The sequence below is a fragment of the Epinephelus moara genome, chromosome 17, assembly GCF_006386435.1.
Source record: "Epinephelus moara isolate mb chromosome 17, YSFRI_EMoa_1.0, whole genome shotgun sequence".
In the NCBI taxonomy this organism is placed as follows: domain Eukaryota; kingdom Metazoa; phylum Chordata; class Actinopteri; order Perciformes; family Serranidae; genus Epinephelus; species Epinephelus moara.
The window spans coordinates 11,721,688-11,748,293 of record NC_065522.1 but is presented as its reverse complement, the minus strand read 5'-3'; the positions used below and the strand labels follow the sequence as shown (position 1 = coordinate 11,748,293).

Below are 26,606 nucleotides of genomic sequence, written 5' to 3'. Positions count from 1 at the left end.
TAGACCTGACCAGGCAGGGAGCAGGCAAAATGGAAAGAGTCCAAATTAGGCAGTAGGTCTGGTACAAAAGCTTGAATCATTGACAGAAAATCCAATCGCAACTTTGATAAACTGAAAGCAAACTAAACATCTTGACTAGTATTTATAGCGAGTGATGAGGGAATGCACTGCAGCTTAGCTCAGGTGACTGCAGAGCAGATTAGGGAAGTGGAAACAGGTGTGTAGATGGATGGGGCAGTCAGGTGATGGGGAAAGAAGGGATAGTCCGAGGGCATCTGGTGGATGGATGCAAAATGGCAATGAAAGAACCTGGAGACAGACTGTTCCACTTGAACCACAAGACATGCAGTGTTTACTTTATTAACATTTAACCAAAACCAGGATCTTTTCATGACCTTAACCAACCTGCTTTTGTTGCCTAAATCTAACAACATGAGGCACCCATGATGGATGTGAACCTCTGTCTCAGGTTTTTGGGTGCCTACCATCCAATAAACCATTTCTATACGACTTACGTGCAGAACGTTGTAGTTCTTCCTTCGCTTAGAAAAACACCGCCGTAAAACACAATCCAAGGTGGCAATTCTGTTTTCTTCTTAATGTATTTTGCAAAACAAATTAGTCTTAATTTCTAGGAGACAGCGTGTCCTCTTACACGTGATGTTACGTTGTCCCAATCATTGCCATGAGTCTCACATGGCAGCCACCTGGCCCCAGCATATTGCTTTTCTGGCACTGGGATCACTGCAAGGTCGGGTGCTAGGTGCTGCTTGTGTGCCAACTTTCAAGGGGAGCAGAGGCAGGTTGCGCCTGATGTTGCTAAGCAACCATAACCTACTTGGCAAGTTGCTCCAGTCGTTGTTCTTCGTAAGTGTGTAAGCTATTAATATATTCATGGTGCTGGACAGGGCGGGCAGCTCTGGTTAGCTCTGCACTAAGACTATGAGCTTCTCCTTCATAGTTACCGTAGACTGATATTTACGGAAGAAAGGAAAAATGTTGTGATTGGTTGCTCCTCATCACATGACATTCTGTACATGCTGCTGCCCTCCAAAGGTTCAACTTTGTGTAGCCTACCAGCTACAGCAGTTGAGAACACTTGTGTGCTGTGACGGCTTCGCTTTTGCTTTTGAGTGCACCATCTGTGCGTCTACATTGTCAACAATGGCCATCAGTTTTATTAGAATCAAATGCACTGGCTAAATGAGTGTGTGCACACTCAGGGATTAATACAGTGAGAGATAACTACCTAATGGGAGGTCTTTGTTCTTTCACAGTGCAGCCCAGGAGGAGGTTTAGATAAGAAACCAAATGAAATTTTAGTTGGATGCAAAAGAAACATGGTTGTAATTGAATATACAGTATTTATTGTTTTATTTTGGTGCAAATGAAGAAAGGCGAGTAAGAGCAAGGCACAAAGGCCAGAATAATGCTTTAGTGTTGGCTGTAAATTTCTGGAGTAATCAGATTATCACTTAATGTTAGACAATTGTCCTATTGTCTATCAAGCTTATGTTGACAGGAAGTGTAAATAACCCAGCCAGTCAAACTAAGGGAAAGTCGGAATTAATGTGTGTATATCTAAGTAGACATTCTTTGTGCTAAATACTCACACCCACATAATACAAAATACAAATGGGGGTGAAAGGTTGAATTGGAATGTAAAACCTGCATTCTGAAGTAGTAAAAGGCATGCAGTCAGGGCCAGCGAGTCAGGGGAATAGCAGACAGGACAGCCAAAAGAGGGGAGTAGAGTGTGAAGTGGAAATGACAAGTGATTAGAGGCCTGTTGGATAACAGAAGGTGTGAGGCTAGGGGCAGCTAGGACAGAAATAATACCACCCAAGTCAGCTTGGCAACAGGGAGAATACCCGATAGAAAAAAAAGTCTGATGATAGAGCTAAAGAATTGCTCACAGGGCAACAGGAGAGTAGGGAAATATCTGAAGACATAAGGGACATATTCTTGGGTAGCAAATATGAAAAAAGAGGGAGAATGGTTAGAGACAGAATGTGACTATGTCAATGTCAGAGGGTTAAATAATACAGTATTTATGACAGGTATGGTTCCAGAGCAATACACTGTAATTTAATCAGAAGTGCATGGATGTTGAGTGGAAGCAATGTGGTGAGTGCTTTAAAGTAAGAAATCAGAGAAAAGTTACCAAGCAGTGGTTTCCAATTTTCTCAATTGCGCACTCTCCTGATTGTATTCTACCTGTTGAATAGGGACTAATTTAGATAAGATACTAGATCAATCATGAAACATTTGGCTGAGCAGAGAACAGTACCCTAGGTCTTGAGGACCAGAGTTTGGACAAAGAATTACTATTGATTGAATAGTGTCGCTCTATGCCCTATGTCTGCTGCTTGCGTCAGATGGTAAAGGGTGTTTGTGGGGTTTTTTGTATGGTGGGAAAGGGACTTTAGAGTTGTCCTGACACACTTGCCTACTACCTGACAGCACATGGTCATGCCTTTCAGTGCTCAAGTGGGCAAGTGTGTGTACTGGCGAAGACCCTTAGTCACGTTAGCCCATTTTAGCAAGGGAAGTTGAAACACATCTCATCACATTCTTCAGGAATAGTTGCAATGGGGTTGGTCTAAAAAGTTATACACCTGTCGCCTTCTTTTTCACAACTGCAGTGTTGTGTTATTGGCCAGCAAGTGTTCCACTGGAGTATTTAGGGTGTTAAATGCTTTACTTGTGGGCCAAATGACAGCATTTGGGCAGGGAGAAACTCCAGTGATGAGGTTCCTATCCTGGAATGTTTTCCACACTTGGGGCCATCACCATGGGATCACAATTTGTGCGATAGAGGGATAAGACTCTTGTCACCGTGGATGCCTGTAAGCTGAAACAATAACTTCCGACCTCGTCGGTGGCTTCTGTCTTGACTCCTGCCTTGGCTCCTGTGTCCCTCACAGACAGTCCCCTCCATTCTTTTATGTCAGCTTCCTGTCTTGTGTCGCGCCAGAGGAGTAGACTCAGCTGGCTGCGAGCCCAAAACCTGGATGAGAAAGTGAAAAACACACAAACACACACATACACACACATAAACACACTCCAATGTAACAGCTGTGCACTTTCACTACCTTCTACATAGTACGATAAAATCTCCTTAGGTTGTTTGCATCCCCGTCAGGGAAAGAGCATTTGGGTTCATCCCCAACTTTACATCCCCTCCTCTTCTAAATCATCAGAAATTCAATAAATGTGTCCCATTCCAGACAAGGAGTCATTCTGACTGGACTCCCCTGCCCCCGCACTCCCCACACATCCCTCACCTCCCACCCCAATCCCCTGTCCTGGCCATGAAGCATGGCTCACAGCACGTACCTTGTCTCCCTCTCCTCTCTCTCTCTCTCTCATGTTCACACAGACATAAGCAAACAGCCCTTTGAGCAAACAGTGCAACAATATGTCAACATTGTCCCCAGCTTAGCACAACGGTGACCATGTAGTATTAAAGCTGACTCATATCAGGAGTAATATGTAAACTTAGAAAAGAATGTCTGTCACTTATGAGTAGAATGTAAGTATAGGTATTTAAATACCTGAAAACTATTTATATTAAATGCACATTAGCTCTTTACCTAGGGCATCACATTGTTGGCATTTTGAATAGCAAAATAAGGTAAAAAGTTATATGTAATGTTAATATTTTCTGTAATTGCCTATATTTTACCCTCATCATTTTATTTAAGAGTGCACTTGTGGTAACATGCATGTGTGCGTGCTGTACATGCACCATACATAGGCTTATGAAACAGTATACATGCAAACGTGTAAGCCTGGTAAGTTTCATCATCATTTCCAAGTATTTGTGTGTCACTTGACATTGCATGTTTGCTCCTGATAATGCATATGCAAACATACCTTCACTTCCTGTCTGATGGGAAAGCCTCCTGTAGCCCCTGGAGGACACCCCCTCCTCTATGACACACAGAAGGGACTTTCAGGAAATTTAAATTTATTTCCTTTACTCTGGCTCCAAAGGGGCTGTAAGAGGTCAGGGTGAGAAGGTGAGACATAAACATGCCTGCAAGTTCGGAGAATACAATTGCCCTATGATATCACATCCGCACTGAACTGATGAATAGTCTTAATTGGATATTTATATAACATATTTATATTATTTAAGTTACATTTTATTGTTAACTTTTATAAAAGATTTCCAACAACACCCGTAAGTCTAATAAAAAGCAATATTGTGCACTGAGTCAGTAATGCCATGCTGGCTCCTGCGTTTGCCCTTGGTTTGTCCTTTTGTTTCATTGTATCACAGAGACACCTTATTGAGAGAAAAGTATTGGCATAGAATGCCACCATAAATAATTGCATTGCATTTTTGCAATTAATCAGTTAACCTTTTTTTCCCTCATATCCCTCCCACTTTGTATGATCATTTTAATCCAGGTAATGAAAGGGAGGATGAATCCCAAGGGGTCATATTGGCTTGCCAACACTTTGTAAATGTGGTGCATTGTGGGGGCTGCCTGCTTCACTGGATGGGGTTTGTACCCAAGTATGTCAGATAGACAGCCCCATTTAAAGCCAAGAGTTGATTCAGCTACTTCAGTTAAGTCTTGAGATAGCCAGATTCCTGTGCTGTCTGAATGGGCTTCATTTGGCAGGTGTTCCATTGTGGTTGGGTTGTTGGAGGTCCACAGTCTGATTTCAAAGCCATCAGTTGTTAGCAGCTGTCTCAGTTTATCCTGCATGTTTTTGGTTAGATGATGGTACACTGTGGAGGTAATTATTGGCATTGGCATGCAGCAGGTCCATGGCATTCTGGGCCAGTTGGGAGCATGTCACCGGATTCTCATTCTCCCTGTTTCCATACAGCTCCCCCTTCGGAGGCGTCAGGGAGATATTGAGGCACTTCAAGCTGTTCCTGTAGGACTCATGCTGGTCTTTGGAGTGTCCAGCCTAATGTGGTATTAATCACTGCTGGGCCTCTGGGCAGGCGGACATGGGCTGGCTCTACTGTAGTGTTTAAATAGAGGTAATCTGCTTCAAAAAGAAGCGTTGTGTATGCTTTGTTGATTGGTTGTAAGAAGATGTCCGGAAGGAGATGATACTGCTGTACAAGTGGTATTGAAAGGAAATACCTGGCTAGGCTCAGGTGGTCAGATGTGTGGAGCTGGAAATTTAGAAACTCCTCTGTGATTGGGCAGGTGAGGATATCCTAAAAGGACATTGAAGCACCACTGAGCATTTTCACATCCTGTCTTATGGTCTGCAATGCTTTTTCCAAGCCATTACCTAAAAAGATCATTATGCACTTGTTATTTGAGTGAAATCCAGCCAGCTACATATTAACTGCAGTAGCCAACTACACATTGAAGTCTACTCCACTACTTTACAAAGGCATCCTTAAAACACACAAAGGTTAATAATGGAATCAGTGTAACATATACCAGCAGCAGCATTGCCGCAGGTCCCATAACATCCAAGTCGACTGCGAATTCAAAGCACATGCTATCCCCACATAACCAAAATAATCCTGTAATGTACTTAATCTGAGCTAAACGCACACAAGGAACCTCTGGAACTTCACACATGAAACACCACTGGCTAATCAGGCACAAACTGTCTCTGTCCCCTCCTGCTGGAGCTGGATGCAGTCTTAACAAGGTGCAGGCAATAAAGCAGTCAAGCACATCTAAGAGTACTGTCCGATCTCCTATTCATTCATACCTTTGTCTATAAAGCTTTTAAATAATGGCAGATAAATCCAGATCTGGCATCGGATTATGATTATTTGCATTTTTATAGAGGTATTTTTAGCATATGATGTTATTATTTTATTTATCTTTTTGTGTTTCTTCTTGCGATGTTGAGTATAATGTTGATTTGTCTATGTACTATGTTGTATGTTGTAATTCTATGACAGTAGGGCCCAAGACAAATTTCCCACTTTGTGGGACAATAAAGTTAATCTTGAATCACTCACTGACTTTGCCTTCCAAATAAGAACTTTAAGACTGGATGACTACTCAGGATTGGACTTAAGGCCTGTGCGATAGGGCAACTTCAAGCTGGTGTTCCGCAAAACCAAGTTGTGGCATTATTTGGAGTGAGCCGTAGTGCCATCTGCAAACTGAAGGCCAAGTTTCATATAATGGGGGATGGGGGCCGTGAAGTGGGCATCCCAAGAAGACGGTACCCCAAGAAGACAGTTTCCTCATCCTGTCAGCACTTAAGAACCGTAGGCAGTCTTCTACAGATTTGCAGTCAAGGTTTGCAGGACGATATGGCTGACAGCTCTCTGCCCAGACATTCCGGAACAGACTGCACACAGCCAACCTCCGGTCTCATAGGGCTGCCAGGATGCATGCCATGACTGCCCTTCACCATCAGGCCTGTTTGCACTGGTGTTGGCAACACATGCACTGGAACCTGAACATGTGGAGGAATGTTATGTTCAGAGATGAGTCCAGATTCTGCCTACGGCAGTTGGATCGTAGGGTCAAAGACGCAGAGAACGCTTTGCTGATTGCTGCACCGATGGAGTAACATCTTTTGGTGGAGGCAGTGTGATGGTGTGGGGCGGCATCTCCATTACTAGAAAAATGAGGCTTGTCATCATTGGAGGCAATCTCAATGCAGAGAGATATCAAGATGAAATGCTGCAACCAGTGGCAATCCCATATCTCCGCAGTCTTGGACCGAACTCTATCCTCCAAGATGACAACGCTCGCCCCCACAGAGTGGGAGACTACCTCCAGAATTTGGGAGTGAAGAGGATGGAATGGCCTGCCAGCAGTCCTGACCTCAACCCCATTGAACACTTGTGGGATCAGCTTGGGCGTGCTGTTTGTGCCAGAGTGACCAACACAACCATGTTGGCTGACTTGCGACAAATTCTGGTTGAAGAATGGAATGCCATCCCACAGCAGTGTGTGACCAGGCTGGTGACCAGCATGAGGAGGGGGTGCCAGGCTGTTGTGGCTGTGTATGGTTCTTCCACACGCTACTGAGGCTCCTGTTTGTTCAATGAATAAATTGTTAAATTGCCAATATGTTGTTTCTTCAGACTGCAATCATCCAATCCACCAAACAACGCCAAACAAAAGTCAACAGATCTGGCAAATTTTCATGGGCACAACCTACATACTCAGCTCTGCTGCTCATCCCACAAATGCATGTTCCTTACAAATGTGGCACCATTTAAAAGAGAAATAAATAGGCTTTCCAACGGTAAAAGATTTATTGCCAAGAAGCATTTTTACAACAAAGAAATAATCTACCAAACACAAATTTCCTTACTTTTTGTGCTTAGTTTTTATATTGGGGAACACATCCCCTTCAATATTCAGATATGCCCAAATTGGTGCCATCCTCCCAGGAGATAAACAAAAAATAGAAAGAAATAAAATGCTGTGCTACAGAAGGCAACCATGCACCGCTGCTTAAATAAAAAATGCAATCATAATCATAAATTTGCTTTTATCATTACTATTGGTTCTAGTATTACCGTATAGTTTTTGCAATTTTCTTGTGGTGCTCATAATCATATGCTGGCTCCTAAAATTGCACTCAGTCATCATAACTTTGAGAACCCCTGATCTAAGATTTTTGTTTCAAAATGCTCCAAAGTGATCATTTAGCTGTCAGGTTTCTAACACTTTGATCTGGGGGTGTTGCCGTCAGACCCCCCTGGACAGCTGGGTCAAAGAAGATGTTGATTGTAAATGGTCCCCCCCAGTGTTGAATAGGTGATTACGGCCCTGTTGCATCCCCCATTCCTTCATCATTATCTGAAATATGCGCGTGAGTTAAACAGGCTTGTCAACAAATCTGTGTTGTTAAATATACTTTTTCATAAATTACAACACACAGGTAAATCAGCTGTATAAAAGCACGTGCTTTCAACCAATCAATCTTGGCCTAAAAAAAGGAAAAAAAACTTCCAATGACCTTTAAGCGCATGAACGCCTGGGTAAAGACCTGCAGGTGAGGGATGTGTGTCACGGGTGGGGGTTGGTATGTGCGAAGCATTTACATGATACTAAATATATACTCTATATTCTGCTGCAACATCAATTATACAATCATACAAATACAGTCAAATTCCACATTGCTGAAAACGTTTAAATAATGTCAAACCTTGATTTCTGTGTGGCATCATTTTGCCACCGTGGTCACGGGATGTGTCCTGGCATATGACAGATACCACTGACAGTCCTATATTAAAAACGCAATCATTTAGCTCTAGGTAATTGTGGTTAAACAGGTCTTTTGATAGTTTTTTTCAATATTTACATCAGTGTTTTTGAAAATATACTACTGTAATGAGTGTTTCTAAAAATCATCCGAACAATGGATGGGAAGTCTCCGCGCGTCTTTTTTTTTTTTTTAGACATTATTTACTTATTAGGCTAAACAGGGATAGCCTATTATTTGGATAACAATGAAAGAAAACTATTTTTTGCCTTAAGGGAGGGGGCAGATTAGATTGTCATAGAAACAATGCAACTTTATTTTCAAAGTCATCAATAAAAAATCAAACAGCATCAGTTTTTAGAAACACCTACCGGATAAGTGCAGGAGATCCACAAAAGAGCTTCGTTTCCAATTAATGGGCAATAGACGGACTTATGGGCCAAACCACGAGGACCCTGTGAGGGGCTATGCGGATACCGCTATGGAGTTTCCCAGTGAGTTATGGACATGATTTATTTTCTCTGTACACCGGCTTTACTAGTTAGTCTATTTTCACGCTTTACGCAAAGGGGGACTGCATGCATGGGGTGTTTTATCGCTCACCGTGGTGCGTAAAAAGGCGCGTCCTCGTCCTTGCGGGCTATCACGTTATCGCTATATCCTTAGGGGAGGTAAATAAAAGGTTTTGCCAAAGCACAGCAGTGATGCAAGGTCTGTTAGGTGACAGCTCTCACCAGCAGCACACATGTTTTTGACGCGGACCCACACGCCGGTCGGACTAGCGCTGGGAGCCGCGCACTTGGTTGTATGTTGGACTTGTTGGATTTGACCCGCGCCTTTAACTTGAGCCGTAAAGCTTCTTCATATGTTTAAACACACAATGTTTTTAAAAGATGCGGCACCTGTTTGCGAATGTTGCAGAAAAGAGGTAGAGGTAAGAGCACCTGTAATATTATCTCGTCTTGTGCCTAACTTTGTGTGCGTTGCCTGTGTGCAGTATCAGTCTATATGCCCACTATTTTAGAACGTTTAACACGTTACTGATATATGGACATAGTGCGCAGCTATTCAGTATACACATGCCCTATGTGTCTGTGAGTGAATGATGAATCTTGACATCATTTAAAGCCTCTCTGGGTGTCTTTTTCTTTTTGAAATGCCTGTTTTCCGAAAAGTTTTGATCCTATTTGTGCCAAAATACACATACATGCTATAAAAACTATTTCTGCATGTTTCAGGTTTGTAGTATTTATTTACCACAGTTCATGGGAATAGATGGTGTAATGTTATTTCCTAGAAAGCTGCTGTACACCAGGCTATACTGCTTGACTATAATCCTCTCAATAGCAGTAAGTAGCCTAATTTAAGATATAAAAGTTCACTTCCAAATAAAGCCAATTTACTGTCAGGTGATAAACACTGGACAAACCCAATAATGGGCACAGTCTCTCTGAAGCTGCTGATGCAAGGCATCATGTTGGTGCTGAACCTACAGAGTTGAGCAAGGCACTAAATCTGTTAGAGTTAGGGGATTGATTCCCACTGTTTCTTGTGACTGTAAGCCACTGATGATGACACATTCTCCCATGGAGTTGCTGACTATTGAAAACCAGTTTCTTTTTCTGTCTTGTTCACTGGGAAAACACATCAGTCATCCTTCTCTAGCATGACACAGCATACTGGAACATTAAGGGCACTGAATGTGAAAGCTGATTCTGCACCTTTTAGTACAGTTGTCACATACTTATGTCAGCAGAAAAGCGCAAGGGTTATCAAAGGCTTACGGCTATAAGGGATTCCAGCAAAGCTTGACAGGAAATTATGTCACACCTGTGTCATCTGATAGCTACTTATTAACAACTCTGCGCTTTGTCATGGGGAAGACCCCTTCAAAATAGAAAGGAGGTTGCAAAGCGTTCAAAAGAAACCATCCCATACCTGAGGTGTACTTTAAATAGTATCTCCGTATCAGCTCTCTGTGACATTTGACCATTACTACCATATCAACTAGTTAGTTTTAGATCGCTGAGCTCTGTCTGTGCACCTGTTTGACCCGAATCTGTTTAAACAGCACATGTCAAAGGCATCAGCTCACGTGAGCATCCGGCCATCTTTCCAAAGCATCTGTCACATACCTGCAGTGAAGCTTGCCATTATCTAAAGCACCTCCACTTGAGGACTACTGCTGCCAATTTAAAATAGCAACATGGTTTTGGCAGCTGATGATGGCAGACAAAGGTGTTAACTTTTAGTTTGGCCACAGTCCTGGACTTTAAATTCCACCAGAATGCAGTGGGGGAGAGAGAGAGAGCGAGTGTGTATGTGTTTAGATTGATGCATTCTCACGTAGGCAGTGGTGGAGGTGAAAATGTCAGCGATAATCCTCAAGCTGAGTCACACACACTTATTTAAAGGTATTTAAAGTGGCCTCATTTTGGAAAATTACAAAATGTCAGAGTGAATGGAAAGGAGGCCATTAGTTGTCTGTGCAGACATCATTTTGAATCTGAAACTGCTATATAAATTGGTATATGTGAAGGATTATTTAAGTGTGCCCGGTACATAAGTACACTTAGGACCACATTGTTGATCTGAAGTTTTGCTCTTGTGGAAAGATGTGGAAAGACCTCCAGGGCTTGTATAAACGTATCGTAGGAGGTCTGGAAAAGACCATATGCACCAAGATTTAAAGTTTGTGATTTACTTTAAAGTGGGCAAATTTACGAAAGTGTAATAGTAAACTTACCTGTGTCAAAGTAAAGTGGAGCAGCCATGTAATAAACAACTGGATAAAAACAGGCTCAGTGTAGTAGGATTTATTTCTTGTGTGAAATGCTTTGTAATTAGTCCCATTCAGTATTCATTTCCTATGATGCTCACAGTTAGTTTTCATTATGACTGACTTCTTGAAAATACATGTCCTTAAGTACCAGTGACTGTTAAACACCTGACAGCCCCTATTTATGTGCATGTATCTGCCTGTGCATTCCTATTTACTAGATTGCAGGCCTGCAGGAATTATAAACGTGTACTCAGGGGGAAACAGAGGCTGCAATATTGTTACTCATGCTCAAAATAGACACTTGTGAATGTATGGGACACTGTGCATAACTATTACCATGTACATACAGTTTAAAGATGGTTTTCGGTGAGACCTGGTTGGTGTGTGTCAGATGTGAAGTTATAAACACATACTGATCCTATGTGCCATCGACAGTCTGCTCCATGACGTTAAAGAAAAGGGGGCATGGAGGTTAAGCTGATGCCATTGACCTCTTAAAGAGCTGCAACTAGTGTACTTCTAGTAATGGTATTGTGCTTGTTATTTCTTATTACCCTAAGGTGGTAGCAAATCTACCATATTAGTGTAATCTGTCTTTCCATTCATCTTACTTTATGCTAGTTATCTGGGTGTCTGGGAACTTAATCTAGCCTGTATCTGACCTTTCTACTTGGAAAAGATCATCTGTATTTTCAGTTATCCTTCTGCGTCACACACGCAGACTGCTGTGAAAGAGTGCATTCAGTATGTGGCACAGAGCAAGGAGCCTAGATGCCCACATGACCCACAACAGTACAACCACTCTGATTTCTAAGTATTTACCCAGTGTTCAGAGTGTGCTGCACTCTCCATGGATGTTAGAAGTTTCTCAGAAGTAACATCTAAATTCCCCAAGAAGGCTGAATACTGATCCAATTTTAGGGCTACCCTGTTCTAAATAAGAGTTAAACAAGGATACAGTCATTTCTGCACTGTCATCATATCTGCAGGTTTCTGTTCACAATCCAGGATATCACATGGTAATTACTGTAGGTGTCAGATGCAAGCATGAAACCAAATGAATGAGATACTGCTTAATCATGCTGAATCATGCTATCATGCTGGTTTCACATGACACGGCCCCAAAACACACCTATATACAGAAATGTCTTTTATGTAATATCAACTGCAATGTGAAAGACCGATCCCCAAGCAGCTGATTTATCGAGATGTTCCAGTGGATTCCTTCCTGATATTCTGACTCTGACACCTGAACTTGCATATCGGCTGACACGGAGTACTGATCCAGTACCATAACTTTAAAAAAAAAATAAATAGCTCAGGTTAAACTGTTTGCAAAACATGAGCAAATACAGGGACATGCAAAAGTTTGGGCATCCCTGGTCAAAATTTTGTTTACAGTGAATCATTTAGTAAGTTGAAGATGTGATTTCCAAAAGGCATGATGTTAAAGATGACATTTCTTTTTGTTTTGTTGATATTTTAGGTAAGATTACTTTTTAATTTCAATCTATCACACTTTCAAAATAACAAAAAAAGAAAAAGACATTAAGCAAAAGTTTGGGCACCCTGCATGGTCAGTGCTAACACTTCGTTTGGCAAATTTCACAGCTTCTAAATGCTTTTGTAGCCAGGTAAGAATCTTTCATTTGTTGTTTTGGGGATTTTCACCCATTCTTCCTGCAAAAGGCTTTTAGCTCTGTGAAATTCTTAGGCCATCTTGCATGCACTGCTCTTTTGAGGTCTATCCACAGATTTTTAATGATGTTTAGGTCAGGGGACTGTGAGGGCCATGGCAAAACCTTCAGTATGCCCCTCCTGAGGTAGTCCATTGTGGATTTCAGGGTGTGTCTAGTATCATTGTCCTGTTGTAGAAGCCATCCTCTCTTCATCCTTAGCCTTTTTGTCACAGATGGTGTGATGTTTGCTCCCAGAATTACCTGAATCCATTTTTCCCTCTACCTGTGAAATGTTCCCGTGCCACTGGCTGCAACACAAGCCCAAAACATGATTGATCCACTCCCTGTTTATCAGTTGGAGTGATATTCTTTTAAAGAAATTCTGCACTCTTTTTTCTCCAAACATACCTTTGCTTATTGCATCCAGGACTTTTTTCACAAAAAGCATCAGGCTTGTTCAGATGTTCTTTTGCAAACTTCTGACACTAAATTTTGTGGTGAGGGTACAGGAAAGGTTTTCTTTTGATGGCTCTTCCATGAAGATCGTATTTGTACTGGTGTCGTTGCACAATAGAACAGTGCTCCACCACTCCAGAGTCTGTGCAATCTTCCTGCAGGTCTTTTGCAGTCAAACAGGGGTTTTGATTTGTCTTTCTAGCAATCCTACAAGCAGCTCTCTCGGAAGGTTTTCTTGGTCTTCTAGACCTCAGTGTGACCTTCACAGTTCCTGTTAACTGCCATTTCTCAATTACATGACAAACTGAGGTAACAGCTACTTGAAAACACTTTGTGGCCGTCAGTTTAGTTTTCAGAATGCTAGGCACACAGATAATGAATGCCATGGAACTTTCTTTTATCCAGTGTAAAATATTGCCAAATTGCTGATATTTTGCTGAAGGCCAACGTTCTGCTATTTACCAGAAATCAGTTCTGCTTGCTTGTAAACTTGCTGTAAAGGCTGCTGTTTAAGAGCAGCAAAAAAAAGTGATTTCCGAAAAGCCCTTTTATCCAGGTGTGAAACTATGTTTAAGTTTCTTAATAAATTAAGTTGGATTGGTACATAGACCTGCATACTTGCAGATACCTGACCCAGCATTTTTGTCAGTATTGGAGGCATTTCCGATACTGGTATCAATTGGAACAACTCATTGAACTTGTTCTCATAATTTTTTGGGGGGTTATCTGATAACCTTTGGATCTGAATAGATCATAAGACATTAGTGCTGGGGATTATGTATTTGTATACAAGTGAATTCAAAGATTAAAAAAAAAATCATATGCTATTACCCCTGGAGGCAGACCTTTCAGGAGATGCAGGAAAATGTCACCAGATATATATTCACGTGTGTATATAATGATCTCACATGGTTCAGTAGCTGGCCTGTGTAATGAATCTGAAAGTATTGCCTCTGTTTGCTTATTGATTAACATTTCTCATTGGCTTTATTGTGTGGACCATAATCTTTGTGTCTGAGTACAAAACCATCAACAACTTAAGAAACTGTAATTGTGTGAAAAAGTTTGTGTGGTCTTTGACAGTTCTTGGATTTCTGTACCTTAACATAGCAGGCACTCTGTCTGAATTGAGCAGTAATAACAAACCGTATTATATATTATTAAAGATAATGTTCCAACCAGGCTGGAAATGATACACAATCCTCAAAGGATAATGAAGGCTGACATTTTGGTCGGAGGGGTCCTGCCCAATAAAATCCATCAAGTGTGGTTATCACAGTCTCTGTATTGATACTGTACTCTTTAAAATACTTGTTGAATTAAAATGCCAGAGGAAGAAGAAACTCTAAAGAATAGTTAAAGCTTGACAGACTGGCATGCAGATAAGTGAGACACATGAAGCTACTTTCCATAGCAGTGGCTGTTCTGCAAAGGATATGAACTGTTTTGCTCCCTCATATCAAATTGTCAGTCTGTTATCATGACAACATTTAGTCCACATAAACACACACAGCTGCTGCTTATTTGCTACTTGCAAACACAATTCAGTTTGTATTAATTCTGTTTTGATGCTCAACAGCCTTTGAGTGATGGCATTTGTATCTTTATGTATCTTTGCAGGACTGCTTGCCTTGCTGTTGATACTGTTGGAGTGGACCCGCCCAGGTCTACTGTCCCCGCTTAGGCCAATCTGTGACCTGAGGGTCCTGAACCATTTCATTAAGGAAGCACGAGACGCAGAAGTCGCTATGGTGAGAGGAAAATGTATGCATGCACTCAGATTTAAGAGCAGGTGAAGCTTGCCGTAGAGTTGTTGTGGTCTGGAAACACCTGCACTGGACTTTTTATGGATAAAAGTACCCTTAACACTAACATGATACCTTTCCTGTTTTCTTAGAAGTCATGTAGAGAAGGATGTAGTTTGTCCGAGTCTGTCACTGTTCCCCAAACCAGAGTCGACTTTGATGTCTGGGAGAAGAAAAATGTAAGTATCCACTACAAGTTCATAGAACTTTGATGCCTTTTGGAAGTTAATTCTGTAACCACAAACATCCTCTTAGAATCATAGTTTTTTTTATATTTCTAAGCACAAAAAGTAAGGAAATTTGTGTTTGGTAGATTATTTCTTTGTCGCAACAATGCTTCTTGGCAATAAATCTTATACCGTTGGAAAGCCTGTTTTTTTCCCTTTTAAATGGTGCCACATTAGAAAGGAACATGCATTTGTGGGATGAGCAGAAGAGCTTTGTATGTGGGTTGTGCCCATGAAAAATTTGCCAAACCTTCTCTGCCAATGCCAAACAGCTTTTTTGCTGTTGATATTGACTCTTGTTTTGAGCTTCATTATTGTTGCAACATTATTTGGAGTGAGCCCTAGTACCATTTGCAAACTGAAGGCCAAGTTTCATATAACGGAGGATGGGGGCCGCGAAGTGGGCGTCCCAAGAAGACTACACCCCAAGAAGACAGTTTCCAGTCTCATAGGGCTGCCAGGAGACCTGCCATGACTGCCCTTCACCATCAGGCCCGTTTGCGCTGGTGTTGGCAACACATGCACTGGTACCTGAACATGTTGAGGAATGTTATGTTCAGCGATGAGTCCAGATTCTGCCTATGGCAGTTGGATCATAGAGTCAAAGTGTGGAGAAGACGCAGAGAAAGCTTTGCTGATTGCTGCACCGATAGAGTAACATGTTTTGGTGGAGGCAGTGTGATGGTGTGGGGCGGCATCTCCCCTATTAGAAAAATGAGGCTTGTCGTCATTGGAGGCAATCTCAATGCAGAGAGATATCGAGATGAAATTCTGCAACCAGTGGCAATCCCATATCTCCACAGTCTGAGACCGAACTCTATCCTCCAAGATGACAACGCTCACCCCCACAGAGCGGGGTTTATCAGAGACTACCTCCAGAATTTGGGAGTGAAGAGGATGGAATGGCCTGCCAGCAGTCCTGACCTCAACCCCATTGAACACTTGTGGGATCAGCTTGGGTGTGCTGTTTGTGCCAGAGTGACCAACACAGCTACGTTGGCTGACTTGCGACAAATGCTGGTTGAAGAATGGGATGCCATCCCACAGCAGTGTGTGACCGCAGTGTGTGACCAGGCTGGTGACCAGCATGAGGAGGAGGTGCCAGGCTGTTGTGGCTGTGTATGCTTCTTCCACTGCTTCCACTGAGGCTCCTGTTTGTTCAATGAATAAATTGTTAAATTGCCAATATGTCTTGTTTCTTCAGACTTCAATCATCCAATCAACCAAACAACCCCAAACAAGAGTCAACAGCAAAAAAAAAAAACAACTGTTTGGCATTGGCAGAGAAGATTTGGCAAATTTTTCATGGTCGCAACCCACACACTCAGCTCTGCTGCTCATCCCACAAATGCATGTTCCTTACAAATGTGGCACCCTTTAAAAGTGAAATAAACAGGCTTTCCAACGGTATAAGATTCATTGCCAAGAAGCATTGTTACAACAAAAAAAAAAATCTACCAAACACAAATGTCCTTACTTTTTGTGCTTAGTTTTAGATGTTTCCCTCTGTACATCAGTCATTTTTTTTGCAACCTGGAACTCTAAACAATTTCTAGTGGGAGAGCTGATTACGTGCTTCCTTTGTTCTGTATCACTTCCATAATGAGACACTTAAACTCTTGCCCTCTTTATTTTTTTGGCAAGGGATTGGAGCAAGCCCAGGAGGTGCAGTCTGGTTTATGGCTCTTACAACAGGCCCTCAACTTGCTACGGACCTCGGTCACCAACACAGCACTGCACAGCCACATAGATAACTCCATCAGAAACCTGCTCAGCATCAATGCTGTACTGCGGAGCCTCAACATCCAGGTGAGTTACAGCATCTTCAGATTATTTACAAATGCTTGGATTTCTGTTCAGGAGGTGCAGAAGAAAAATATTTTGATAATCTCTGTCGCTTCAGAATAAAGGCAGAGCAGTTAATCAATGCCCAACACAGATCCATATTTTCCAGAGTTTTGCTGGATTCTTTCTGCTCACTTCTGTGGATGCACATATAAACAAGTTAATATCCTACCTTTTTATGTAGTCATGTAGCAAACACTTAAATGAAACTTGCCTGTTCAGTATATTTAAGAGGACTTTATTTAAGATATAGTGGTCATACATGAGCTCAGATTGAATTTCTTATAATGAAAAAAACAGCGTTTACTCCGGTAGCAGAGAAACTGAGGCATGTCATGGGACATTCTCTAGAAGTGCATCCGGAAGTCTTTTGTGACAAGGCTGTGGGGACTGAAGCTGCTGTACAAGCTTGTTCTTAGATTACTTAAGTTGCAGCGTCACAGTTTTTAAAATGAATAAGGTCCAAGCTGAGGCCTTGTGGACAAACTAACACTGAATGAGCAGCCTGTGTCCAGGCTCAAGGGTCACTGAAACAAAAGTTTCATCATCAGAACAGTTAACAGAGTTCTTACACATGCAAACCAAGACAAACATTAAATTAAAAAAAAGAACACTTACTATGCCTGGAAAGATTATACATGAATTTCTGAGACATGATGAACATAAGAATATTTTGAGTTCTTTCCAAGATAAGGTAAGATCTCTATTAGGAGTGTAAATTACATGTATCATCATGATATGCTTGATTCTTTGGACGATGACATGATATTTCCTGATATCACAAAGTAAGCGGCCTGCAATCAATATGAGACAATACCAGTTCATATCCGTATTGCATTTTTATTGGGTGATTACCATTGTCTGCTTGGTGCTAGGCCGCTAGCGCTGTTTGAATGTTTTGGGTAGGAGGTGTGCTTGGACAGAAATAATGACACAGATATGCCATGGAAGTTTCAAATTAAAGGCATATCTTAGAGATGATGATATGTTTTGGTTTTCACTCTGCATCGATGATATTAGATTGTTTATCTTGAATTGATGAATCTGTCCAGATCATCGTGTGGTTACAGCCCTAATTTCTAGCGTGGGAATGTGTGGATGTCTGAAGTTCTGACTTTACAGGCCAAAGGAAATGTCATAAAACTTGTCAATCAGATGCAGATTTCTGTAGCTTTTCGTACTCCTACAGCGGGGAAATGTAGCAGCTGTTGATGTAGTAGCATGTTGTGGCACAGGCTTTTGATTTTTCATTAAAAGAGTAAGAAACATTGAGAAAGATCAATTTTACAAATTAAGACAAGTGCAACATGTTTCTTTGTGTTGTCTTTCAGGAATATACCCCGCCAGCAAGTACAGTGGCTCTTGAGGGAACATGGAGGGTGTCCTCTGCAACAGATTTGCTTCAAGTCCACGTCAACTTCCTGCGCGGCAAAGTGCGCCTCCTTCTTTTGGATGCACAGGCCTGTCAGCAAGATGTCAGCTGATCAGCTGATCTCTATACTCCAGGCGAAGCTAAGTTGTGTTCCCGAAGGCAAGATGAGGGACTTGATACTGTTGACCTGCACGCTGGCTGCTGGAAGCGTGGAGTGTGGAAAGAGTGGAAGATACAGCCATCCTCATATAAGCAGAGGAAGCTGAAAGGAGAGGACTGTCCCAGTGAGGCTTTGGATGGACAGGAGATGATTGCACCTTGGAATCAAGATGTGAAACATGGACATAGTGAAGCACAAACTGACCAAAATGAGGCCTGTGGGAAGCACTGCTCCAATCGCTGTTCTACTGGCACTCTCTTGCACTTTGTGTGTGGATGGACTTTTGTGTGTGTGTGAGTTAAGACTGCAAGTTTAAATCTGTAAGTGGTGTGTATGTTTCCAGTGAGTTTAACCCCTATGGAGTGAAACACCCAGAAAATATTGATTGCACCAGGAAATTGGAGGACTGCGAGGTTGCGACAGGGCATCCATTTCCAATACCACTGCAAAAAGGCAAATGAATGAGGCCTCACCCCACGAGCCTTTAACATTTTTCAACTATGCCTCACAGGAACAATAGTCTTTTCTCTTGGTTTGTTTTCAGTTAATATTTTTTATATATTTTTAAGTTGTGTGATTACTATTTATACAGATTTTCTACTTCTAAGCTCCACTCTTTGTATTTTTTAGTATTGGATCTTTAAGTTTTTTGTTGGGCTCTCGCTGCCAAGTTCGCACTGAGCACAATTACAAAGCTGTTTGTTGACAGCATTTGCAAAAAGCATGCTGCTATGTACCAGACTAGCTGTTACTTACGTATTACATATTCCTTCCAACTAACAGAACAAAGGACTGAGACGTCAATTCAGAGGTTCAGATACAGTGAATGACGGAGTAAGAGGTCAGTGAGGAGGTGGTTGGTTACATGGGAACTGTGAAGCTGTTTTGTCATTATCTGTGTTTTCGTTGCTGCCTAACCAACACTCAGCCAGTCTCCACACACTGATAGCCAGTCTGCCCGGAAAAATGCTGTTTGGCTTTTACACTTAACATCCTGTGAGGCTGTAATTGCAAGTAGTTTTCCACAATCTGACGTTAACACTGTCTCTTCCCTCCCGCTATTGTTCGTCATCAAATGGCAGGCAGGCAATTAGTTAGTCCTGGGAACTTGAGGCTTTCTATAAAATGGATGCTCACTTCTTTCAGACTGGTCAAATGTTCTTCCTTGTTTTTTCCGTATTTTTAAATCTTGTTGTGCAAGTGCAAGATGTTTTTAAGGATGTTTGTACATGTTTTCTTTCCTGTTGTTTTGTCCCGTCACTGTATAATTTGCTATTTAAATACAAAATATTATTCTTGGATAAAGAAAGGATAGATGGAAACACAACAACGGGAAGTCTGTCCATTTCATTCATTATCTAGGTCTAGTTCAGATCCGTGGAGGTCACAATCAAGCTTCTGCGCTTCAGATGCTGAATACAAACTGCGATCACAAACTGCTCTTAAATAACTGGCATTCAATTTAATTTTTATATTATTTATTTTTTGTCAAGAAATCAAACACACTGTCCTGAAAACTGTCCATTACATATTCGTGTTATTGAGCATGAACACCACCAGCTGTTCAATGATCTGAAACCAAATTCAAAAAGATTTAGACTACTGACCCCTAGTGGACATTTACTACACCAACACCTGCTTGAAATGAAAACTCAGGATTCCTCATTTTTTATAGTTACTTCTGTCTTTGGAAAAAAAACAAAACAAAACCACAGACTAACATGAAACTGTAAACACTTAGACAGCCCCTTATTTGGACCTTTAAATTACGAGATAGATTAATATTTGGCACAGCCATGTTTACACGTATTCAACTGAGGATTCACCTGGCAAACACCACTGTTACTTCAAGACATGCAAAGTGAAAAATGAACAACAGCAACATTTTGCAACTGACAAAACACATGACAAAAGGCTTAATATATTTAGTCAAGTAATTCTGGCCCAACTGTTCCATACAGTGTATTTATATACTCCTCTTCTGCTGACATAATAAGTGTCCTCACACACAGTCCAGACCAGACAATGTTTTTTCTACCTACTGGCTTATGAGGGAACAAACAGGACCTGAAGACTCATGGCGAACCTCTGCCTGACATACCTCTATACAGGTCACTGAGGGTCAGGGTAGAAAACCTTGATATGAATAGCGGAGTTGTTTCGTGTACGCGTCATGGGCTCCCCAGCCTCATCAGGATCTTCAGGCTCGAGGTCATCCACGAGCTCAACTGTGGAGGTATTGGCTGCCAGCTGCAGTGCCCCCTGGCTGCTGGCCTGCAGCTGAAGGGCAATGTTGATAGCTCTGTTGATGGCCAGGCCCAAGCCGTGGACACAGATCTCCTTGTGACCCCCACCCTCCAGCAGCTTCTGACAGCGTGCCAGCTGAGCACGGAAATCAGTCTTCATGTTGACATAGACGTCGTTACGTCTCTTTGGGAGTTTCCGAGGGAGGCGCTTCCTAAGGGTGTACTCAACCGGGTCCATCTCTACAGCTGGAGAGGTGGAGTCAGTGTGCACTGGGGCTGTCTGAGGGATAGAGGACATGCCTGGGTTGCGTGGCTCTGTCATGTTTCTCTGAGGATACATGTGCTGAGGCAGCAGCTGGGGCCAAATAAGGAAGCTGGAAAATTAAGTTAGCAGAAAGAAGTTAATTAAATATGGTCATGAAACCTTACAGCAAGCATAAAGATACGTGAACAAACATAAGATATGTAAAACTGCAACTGTAAATCCATCAGTCGATCAACAGAGTCAACCTACAGAATAATGACCACTATTTTAGTTGAAATGCCAAACATTCCCTCAGTTCGTCCAATTTGATGATTTGCCACTTTTTTCATTTTATTTTAAACATAAGTGTGAACTTTATTGTCTTTGAGTTTTGCACTGATTGTAAGAGAAAACAAGACATCTGATGACATCATCATCTGAGAAATTTTATTGGGGATTTTTCCCTATTTTCTGTTATTTCATCGACCAAACCAAAATTGAAAAAATAAATTATTAATGAAAATAACCAGTTACAGCCCTACACTAATAGGGACAATACCTATAAAAATGGTCCTATAGAAAACCAGTTTGACAACACTAATGGAATGGATGTATTTCCCTTACAGTAGTGTTTAACACACACCAGCAGCAAGTGGCATCTTACCGCGACAAGAAGAGCATTGTTATTACTTCAGAAACATAACAGACATAACTGTACGTCTCAACATGATTCTGTCAGCAACAAAACAGAGCTGCAGAGTAACATTAGCCACATCAGTTACATTAGCTCACGCTGCTTTAAGCGCTGTCATCCAGCTTCAGGTTGCTTTGTCAGTTGTGTATAACGTTACAGATGTCTCATATCTTCCAGGAGCGGTAAATTATTTACCGGGAGCAAAACTAACGTTTGAATTCAATAAAAATATGCTATGTGACTGAGGTCACAAACGGAGCTAGTCAAACATTAGCTAGCTAAAACTACTGAGCCCAAAAGCGGTGGCTCAGCTAAGCTAACGTAAGCTAACTGTGTAATTTACGGTGAAGCGACAATACTTTGAGTAATTCACCCACACGACGAGCACACTTACCTTCAGAAGAAACGTTAATGTATGAAAATGTGCCTTATGTCATCGCTAACGTCTGGGTTACATGCATCCCTGCAGCAGCAGCATACCTTAAGCTGTGCCCCGGAAGTAGTATGAGCGGGGGTCACGTGGCTCTCCGGGGACTGAGGGCGACTACTGTATTATCAAAGAACTACAAAAAGTAAAACAAAATTCTTTATTTTCTATTGTATTGTCATATATTTGATGCCTCTACCTAAATGGCCTATGCTGAACAATGGAAAAATATTATAAATATGCATACTATTACCTATATATAATTATATAATGTATTTATTAAATTTATGAAAGAATCAAAGCAGACATTTGTAAAACTTTCATTCAGAATTTCATTAATTACACAACAAAAACTTTAAAATCATGGGTTCAAGTTTACAAATTAAGACATGACATAAAAAAAACACAACTTACAGCTACTCAGACAGTAAACCCTTCTTCCCTGCTCTGGTTAATGAAATTAAAAACAATATCTCCAATATTTCAAACAGTGAGAATAGAAAAGCTGTCAAAACTTAACATCCGTATGTCTTTCGATGTTTTTATATTCAGTGTACTTTACTCCTGACTGTATTTCTTTTGTTTATATAAATGTAAATATTTATATTTATGACCTTATATTGTCTCGTGTTGCACATTTCTTTGTGCTTGAGATGTATGTTCAAATAAACTCAATAAAGAAGAAAAATAAATTAGTATGTGATTATCCATTATCATTTTTATAATATTAATCATATTTATTTTACTGTCATATAAGACAAAGAAAAGAAGCAAATTCAATACATTTTAACAAGCTGGAGGACATAAATATTTGCTTTAAAGAATTGCTCAAACAGTTAATTATCAAAATCCTTGCAAATAAATTCTCTTTCAATCAGACATTATTTCAGCTCTAAGGTATTTGAACACTCGGAACGTTTGGGATTTTATTTCCTTCACAATGACACATTTTAAATTGTAAACAAAAAAGAAGATGGTGTATAATCATCATGTCTGAGAAAACAGCTGACAAACATTAATAAATTGTTCATTAGCATGTGCTTATGTTCTGATATTTTTTAATGCTGGTCATATTGTTTAATTCCATAGGATCATGTCGACAAATAGCCTTGCCTACAGTGTTTGATGCATATGAACAATAACTCAAGCAGAGAGAAATCAGCTTCTGTCATATCACAGTTAACACTGAAACATTAACACTTAGTTGTCCACCTACTGCATGTCCATGCTCTTACATTTGGTTACCTTGGCGTTTTCAGTCCAAAATGGCGTCAGCGCTACAGAAGCGCCATCTAGTGGCGGTTGTCAAAAAAGCACCAGCGTTTCGTCTCCTGTGCTTCTATACTCTTTCTCTCCGGCTCTGCAGAAGTGTGGGATTGGTCATAAATACACTGCAGCCAGTGCCGTAGAATACAACAAAATTATTCACAAAATTGAAAGCTCTATCCAAAGAAGGAGAACATACCCAGGATCTTTCTTTATGCTCTTTAATAGCATGATATCACAAAGCTGTCAGAAAAAGAACAGCTCAAACAACACGTCACAGAAAAAACGTAATGTGCAATAGGCTATAATAGCCTTAATATTAAAATATTTCAATATATAAACAATATAGAAGAGGCTGGTCTTCTTCACACTGCACTGTACAACCTTTAATTTCCTCTCAGTACACAATAATATCACTAAAATTGAGAGCGGCCTTCCTAACATCATTAGGTAATGATAGTGACAGAATTAAAAGGGAAAAATAAACAATCCACATTTCAAAAACATTTATGCTTAAATAGCATGAGAAGTGCATTTAATGAGCCAAACACACTCAGACTTAGTCAAGTCACTCCTTCACCAAACCATGGTTCTATAGTGGATTAGTCCAGCTGATGTGACGTGTATCATAATGCAGTGGTTGTACCACATGATGAGGAGTCTGTAATCTGTCTGTTCCTGCTCAGAGGCAACAAAAGACTCCACAGGCTGTGTTGGATTTTTATGTGTGTTAGCAGAGGTCAGCTGGTTGCTGCACAAGTGCACAGGAAAAGTATCTTTGATGATTTTTTTTTCTGTCAATGCCTGAACTGTCTTCTAATTGGCTAGCGAGTTAGTAACCTTATGCATCCTTCATTTGATTGGTTTAAAGGAAGTGGCCAGGCAGTCAGGAGATGATGTATTGATAATGATCTGAAAATTCAATAGAATTAAAAATCCCTCAAATTATTGGGAAGCATATTTCTCCAAACTAAGAGTTGTAGTATAATCTACACAAGACAATTCATTTATGAATTGATTTTGGAGAGGCTACACTGCATAGTACTGAAAATAGTGAACATAACTACTGAGCACTAAAGGAACAAATAAATCTGTGCAACAAACATGTGTGATCCTCGTGGCCACAACAATGACTTTCTAACAAACCGTGTTAACTACTTTGTGTACTAAGCTCTCTGATGTGGATTCCAACAAGTTTTTGATGCAATTTACTCTAAACTCAGTCCTGGTTTCCGAGAAACCACCTGACCGTTAAACTATCTTTGGATACCAAAAGTGAAAGTGACTATCCGAGCAATATTAAAAGAGAAGTCTGCACTGCAGGGCTACATTGGCACAAGCTGTGAGAGGTGATACGTTTACCTACGAACACTGCATTGTTAAGGAAAGTCCGGGATAAGAGAATGCAATTTTGCCATGGGCTCGTGTCTTTCTCAAAGGTGGGTTGCTATGTGATTTTCCTTTTTAATTGATTTGAGCTTTTAGCTGATTTTTAAAAGAAATATCATTCAACCAAGCCCGATGATATATTCATTAATGTTGTTGTAAATACTAAACAAAGCATTAGTATCGTTATTGTGGCGATGTTAATTCTTTATGTGCATTTAATGGGCTTCAGACAAGCGATGAGTGCGTGCGTGTGCGTGTGTGTGTGCGTGTGCGTGTGTGTGTGTGTGTGTGGTGGGGACCGATAACTATGGCGTTTTACTAATTCAGCTGATAGAGGCAGGTGTGTATAAGACAAAATATACACTTTGTTCTACCTCCTATGTCTTTGTTGGAATTAGAATATATTACAAATTTACTAAAGGTATCACTATACAAATTTCTTATTTTCATGGGTGACAAAGAGGCGGGGCACTGGTTTGTAGGGTAATTTTCTTAAGCAACCATAAAATTAAGTCTACACATGACATATTCCATTCTGTTGTCATGATGTATATTCGTTTTAAATGATGTAGATGTTAAAATAATTCTGCAATAATTTAGAACTGGAGGAAGGAGATGGGAGTCAGCTCAAGATTCAAACAAGGGTTTAATCTTGTACAAGAGGAGCATTCACAGAGCAACATGCAGGTCGGTTACAAAGTGAAGACTCAGTGTCTGAGGAGAAAAGCTTGGTATTTATCTGTCTCTGTGGGTGTGTTATCACTCTGCCCTTCTGCACTTAAAGGAATCATTCACAAGAAGGAAGTGATAACCTTGAGTATATATTCAATACCTTGAGTAATTATTCAATACCTTAGTGTCATGAAACAACACAAAGGGTCACAGGTCACACTAAACAAATTACATTGAACATTCCTGCGTGTGACTTCAGTTCCCATCTCTCTTCATGAAGTACAAAATTTCCATCATAGTAGACGTTTTGAATATCCATGAACCACTCATGTGAAAGGGGTGGAGGTTGGTGTCTAAAACAAGACTGCTATAAATTCCTGTTGTGATTTGGAAAATAATGCCGTCAAATAGGCTGCGTAGTATTTTAAACTTGGTGGGAAATTTAGTACCTTAGTCTATAAGGGAATAACACCTTGTTTCTCATGACTTCCAGTAAGATGCTGTTTGAATAACCCGGAGCGAGTGGGGGATGACAGTGTCTACCCACAATGGAGGTAAACAGCTGGTTTCTACATCTCTAAAAGATACATAAAATCAAATGGGAAAACTGTAAGGAGGCTGAAGTTGGCACCTTATTCACAGCCTCTTATTGGAATTTTCCAGCCCACCTTAAAAGTGTCATTACGCCTGTAGATGGAGGTATTCAGTCGTTTTCCAACTAATTCATAAACTGACGACGCTGAAGTTAGCTTCCGATTTGGCACTTAAGGGGAAAGGTTTTTTTTTTTTTTTAAAGATATTTTTTTTTGGCCATTTTGCCTTTAATGGACAGGACAGGTAAGCGTGAAGGGGGGAGAGAGAGGGGGGATGACATGCAGCAAAGGGACACAGGCTGAATTCGAACCTGGGCCGCTGCGGCACCAGCCTTGTACATGAGGCGCCTGCTCTTCCACTAAGCCACTGACGCCCTGCACTTAAGGGGAAAGTTAAGGGGAAATTCACTTAATGTGCAGTGCGACTGTTTGTCCACTGATTGTCTGTTTTTTGTGACACTTCTTGATGTGAAAACATTTTAGACATTTTAGGTAAGACATTAACTTTGCCTGACACCCACTATTGTATTTGTGAAACATTTATTTTATTTGTGAAAATGCTAAAGGGGAGATTTCA

At 40.8% G+C, this 26,606-nt stretch overlaps 2 protein-coding genes and 1 long non-coding RNA gene across 3 annotated transcripts; 1 reads left to right on the top strand and 2 right to left on the bottom strand.

Moving 5' to 3' along the window:
• Window positions 1-25: 25 nt before the first annotated feature.
• Window positions 26-8,756, bottom strand: LOC126404143 (uncharacterized). The gene is made up of 3 exons (XR_007571406.1): window positions 8,544-8,756; window positions 3,880-4,002; window positions 26-3,010 (listed from the first exon to the last, which is right to left on the bottom strand). It is a non-coding gene; the product is annotated as an uncharacterized LOC126404143 (long non-coding RNA).
• Window positions 8,757-8,895: 139 nt separating this feature from the next.
• On the top strand, window positions 8,896-19,772 carry epoa (erythropoietin a). The gene is made up of 5 exons (XM_050067156.1): window positions 8,896-9,106; window positions 14,710-14,840; window positions 14,987-15,073; window positions 16,766-16,930; window positions 18,298-19,772. Exons 1-5 carry the CDS (start codon window positions 9,085-9,087, stop codon window positions 18,448-18,450), a joined length of 558 nt encoding a protein of 185 aa, XP_049923113.1. The 5' UTR covers window positions 8,896-9,084; the 3' UTR covers window positions 18,451-19,772.
• A 172-nt stretch (window positions 19,773-19,944) lies between these two features.
• pop7 (POP7 homolog, ribonuclease P/MRP subunit) lies at window positions 19,945-22,217 on the bottom strand. The gene is made up of 2 exons (XM_050067157.1): window positions 22,077-22,217; window positions 19,945-21,118 (listed from the first exon to the last, which is right to left on the bottom strand). Exon 2 carries the CDS (start codon window positions 21,082-21,084, stop codon window positions 20,611-20,613), a length of 474 nt encoding a protein of 157 aa, XP_049923114.1. The 5' UTR covers window positions 21,085-21,118; window positions 22,077-22,217; the 3' UTR covers window positions 19,945-20,610.
• Window positions 22,218-26,606: the final 4,389 nt, after the last annotated feature.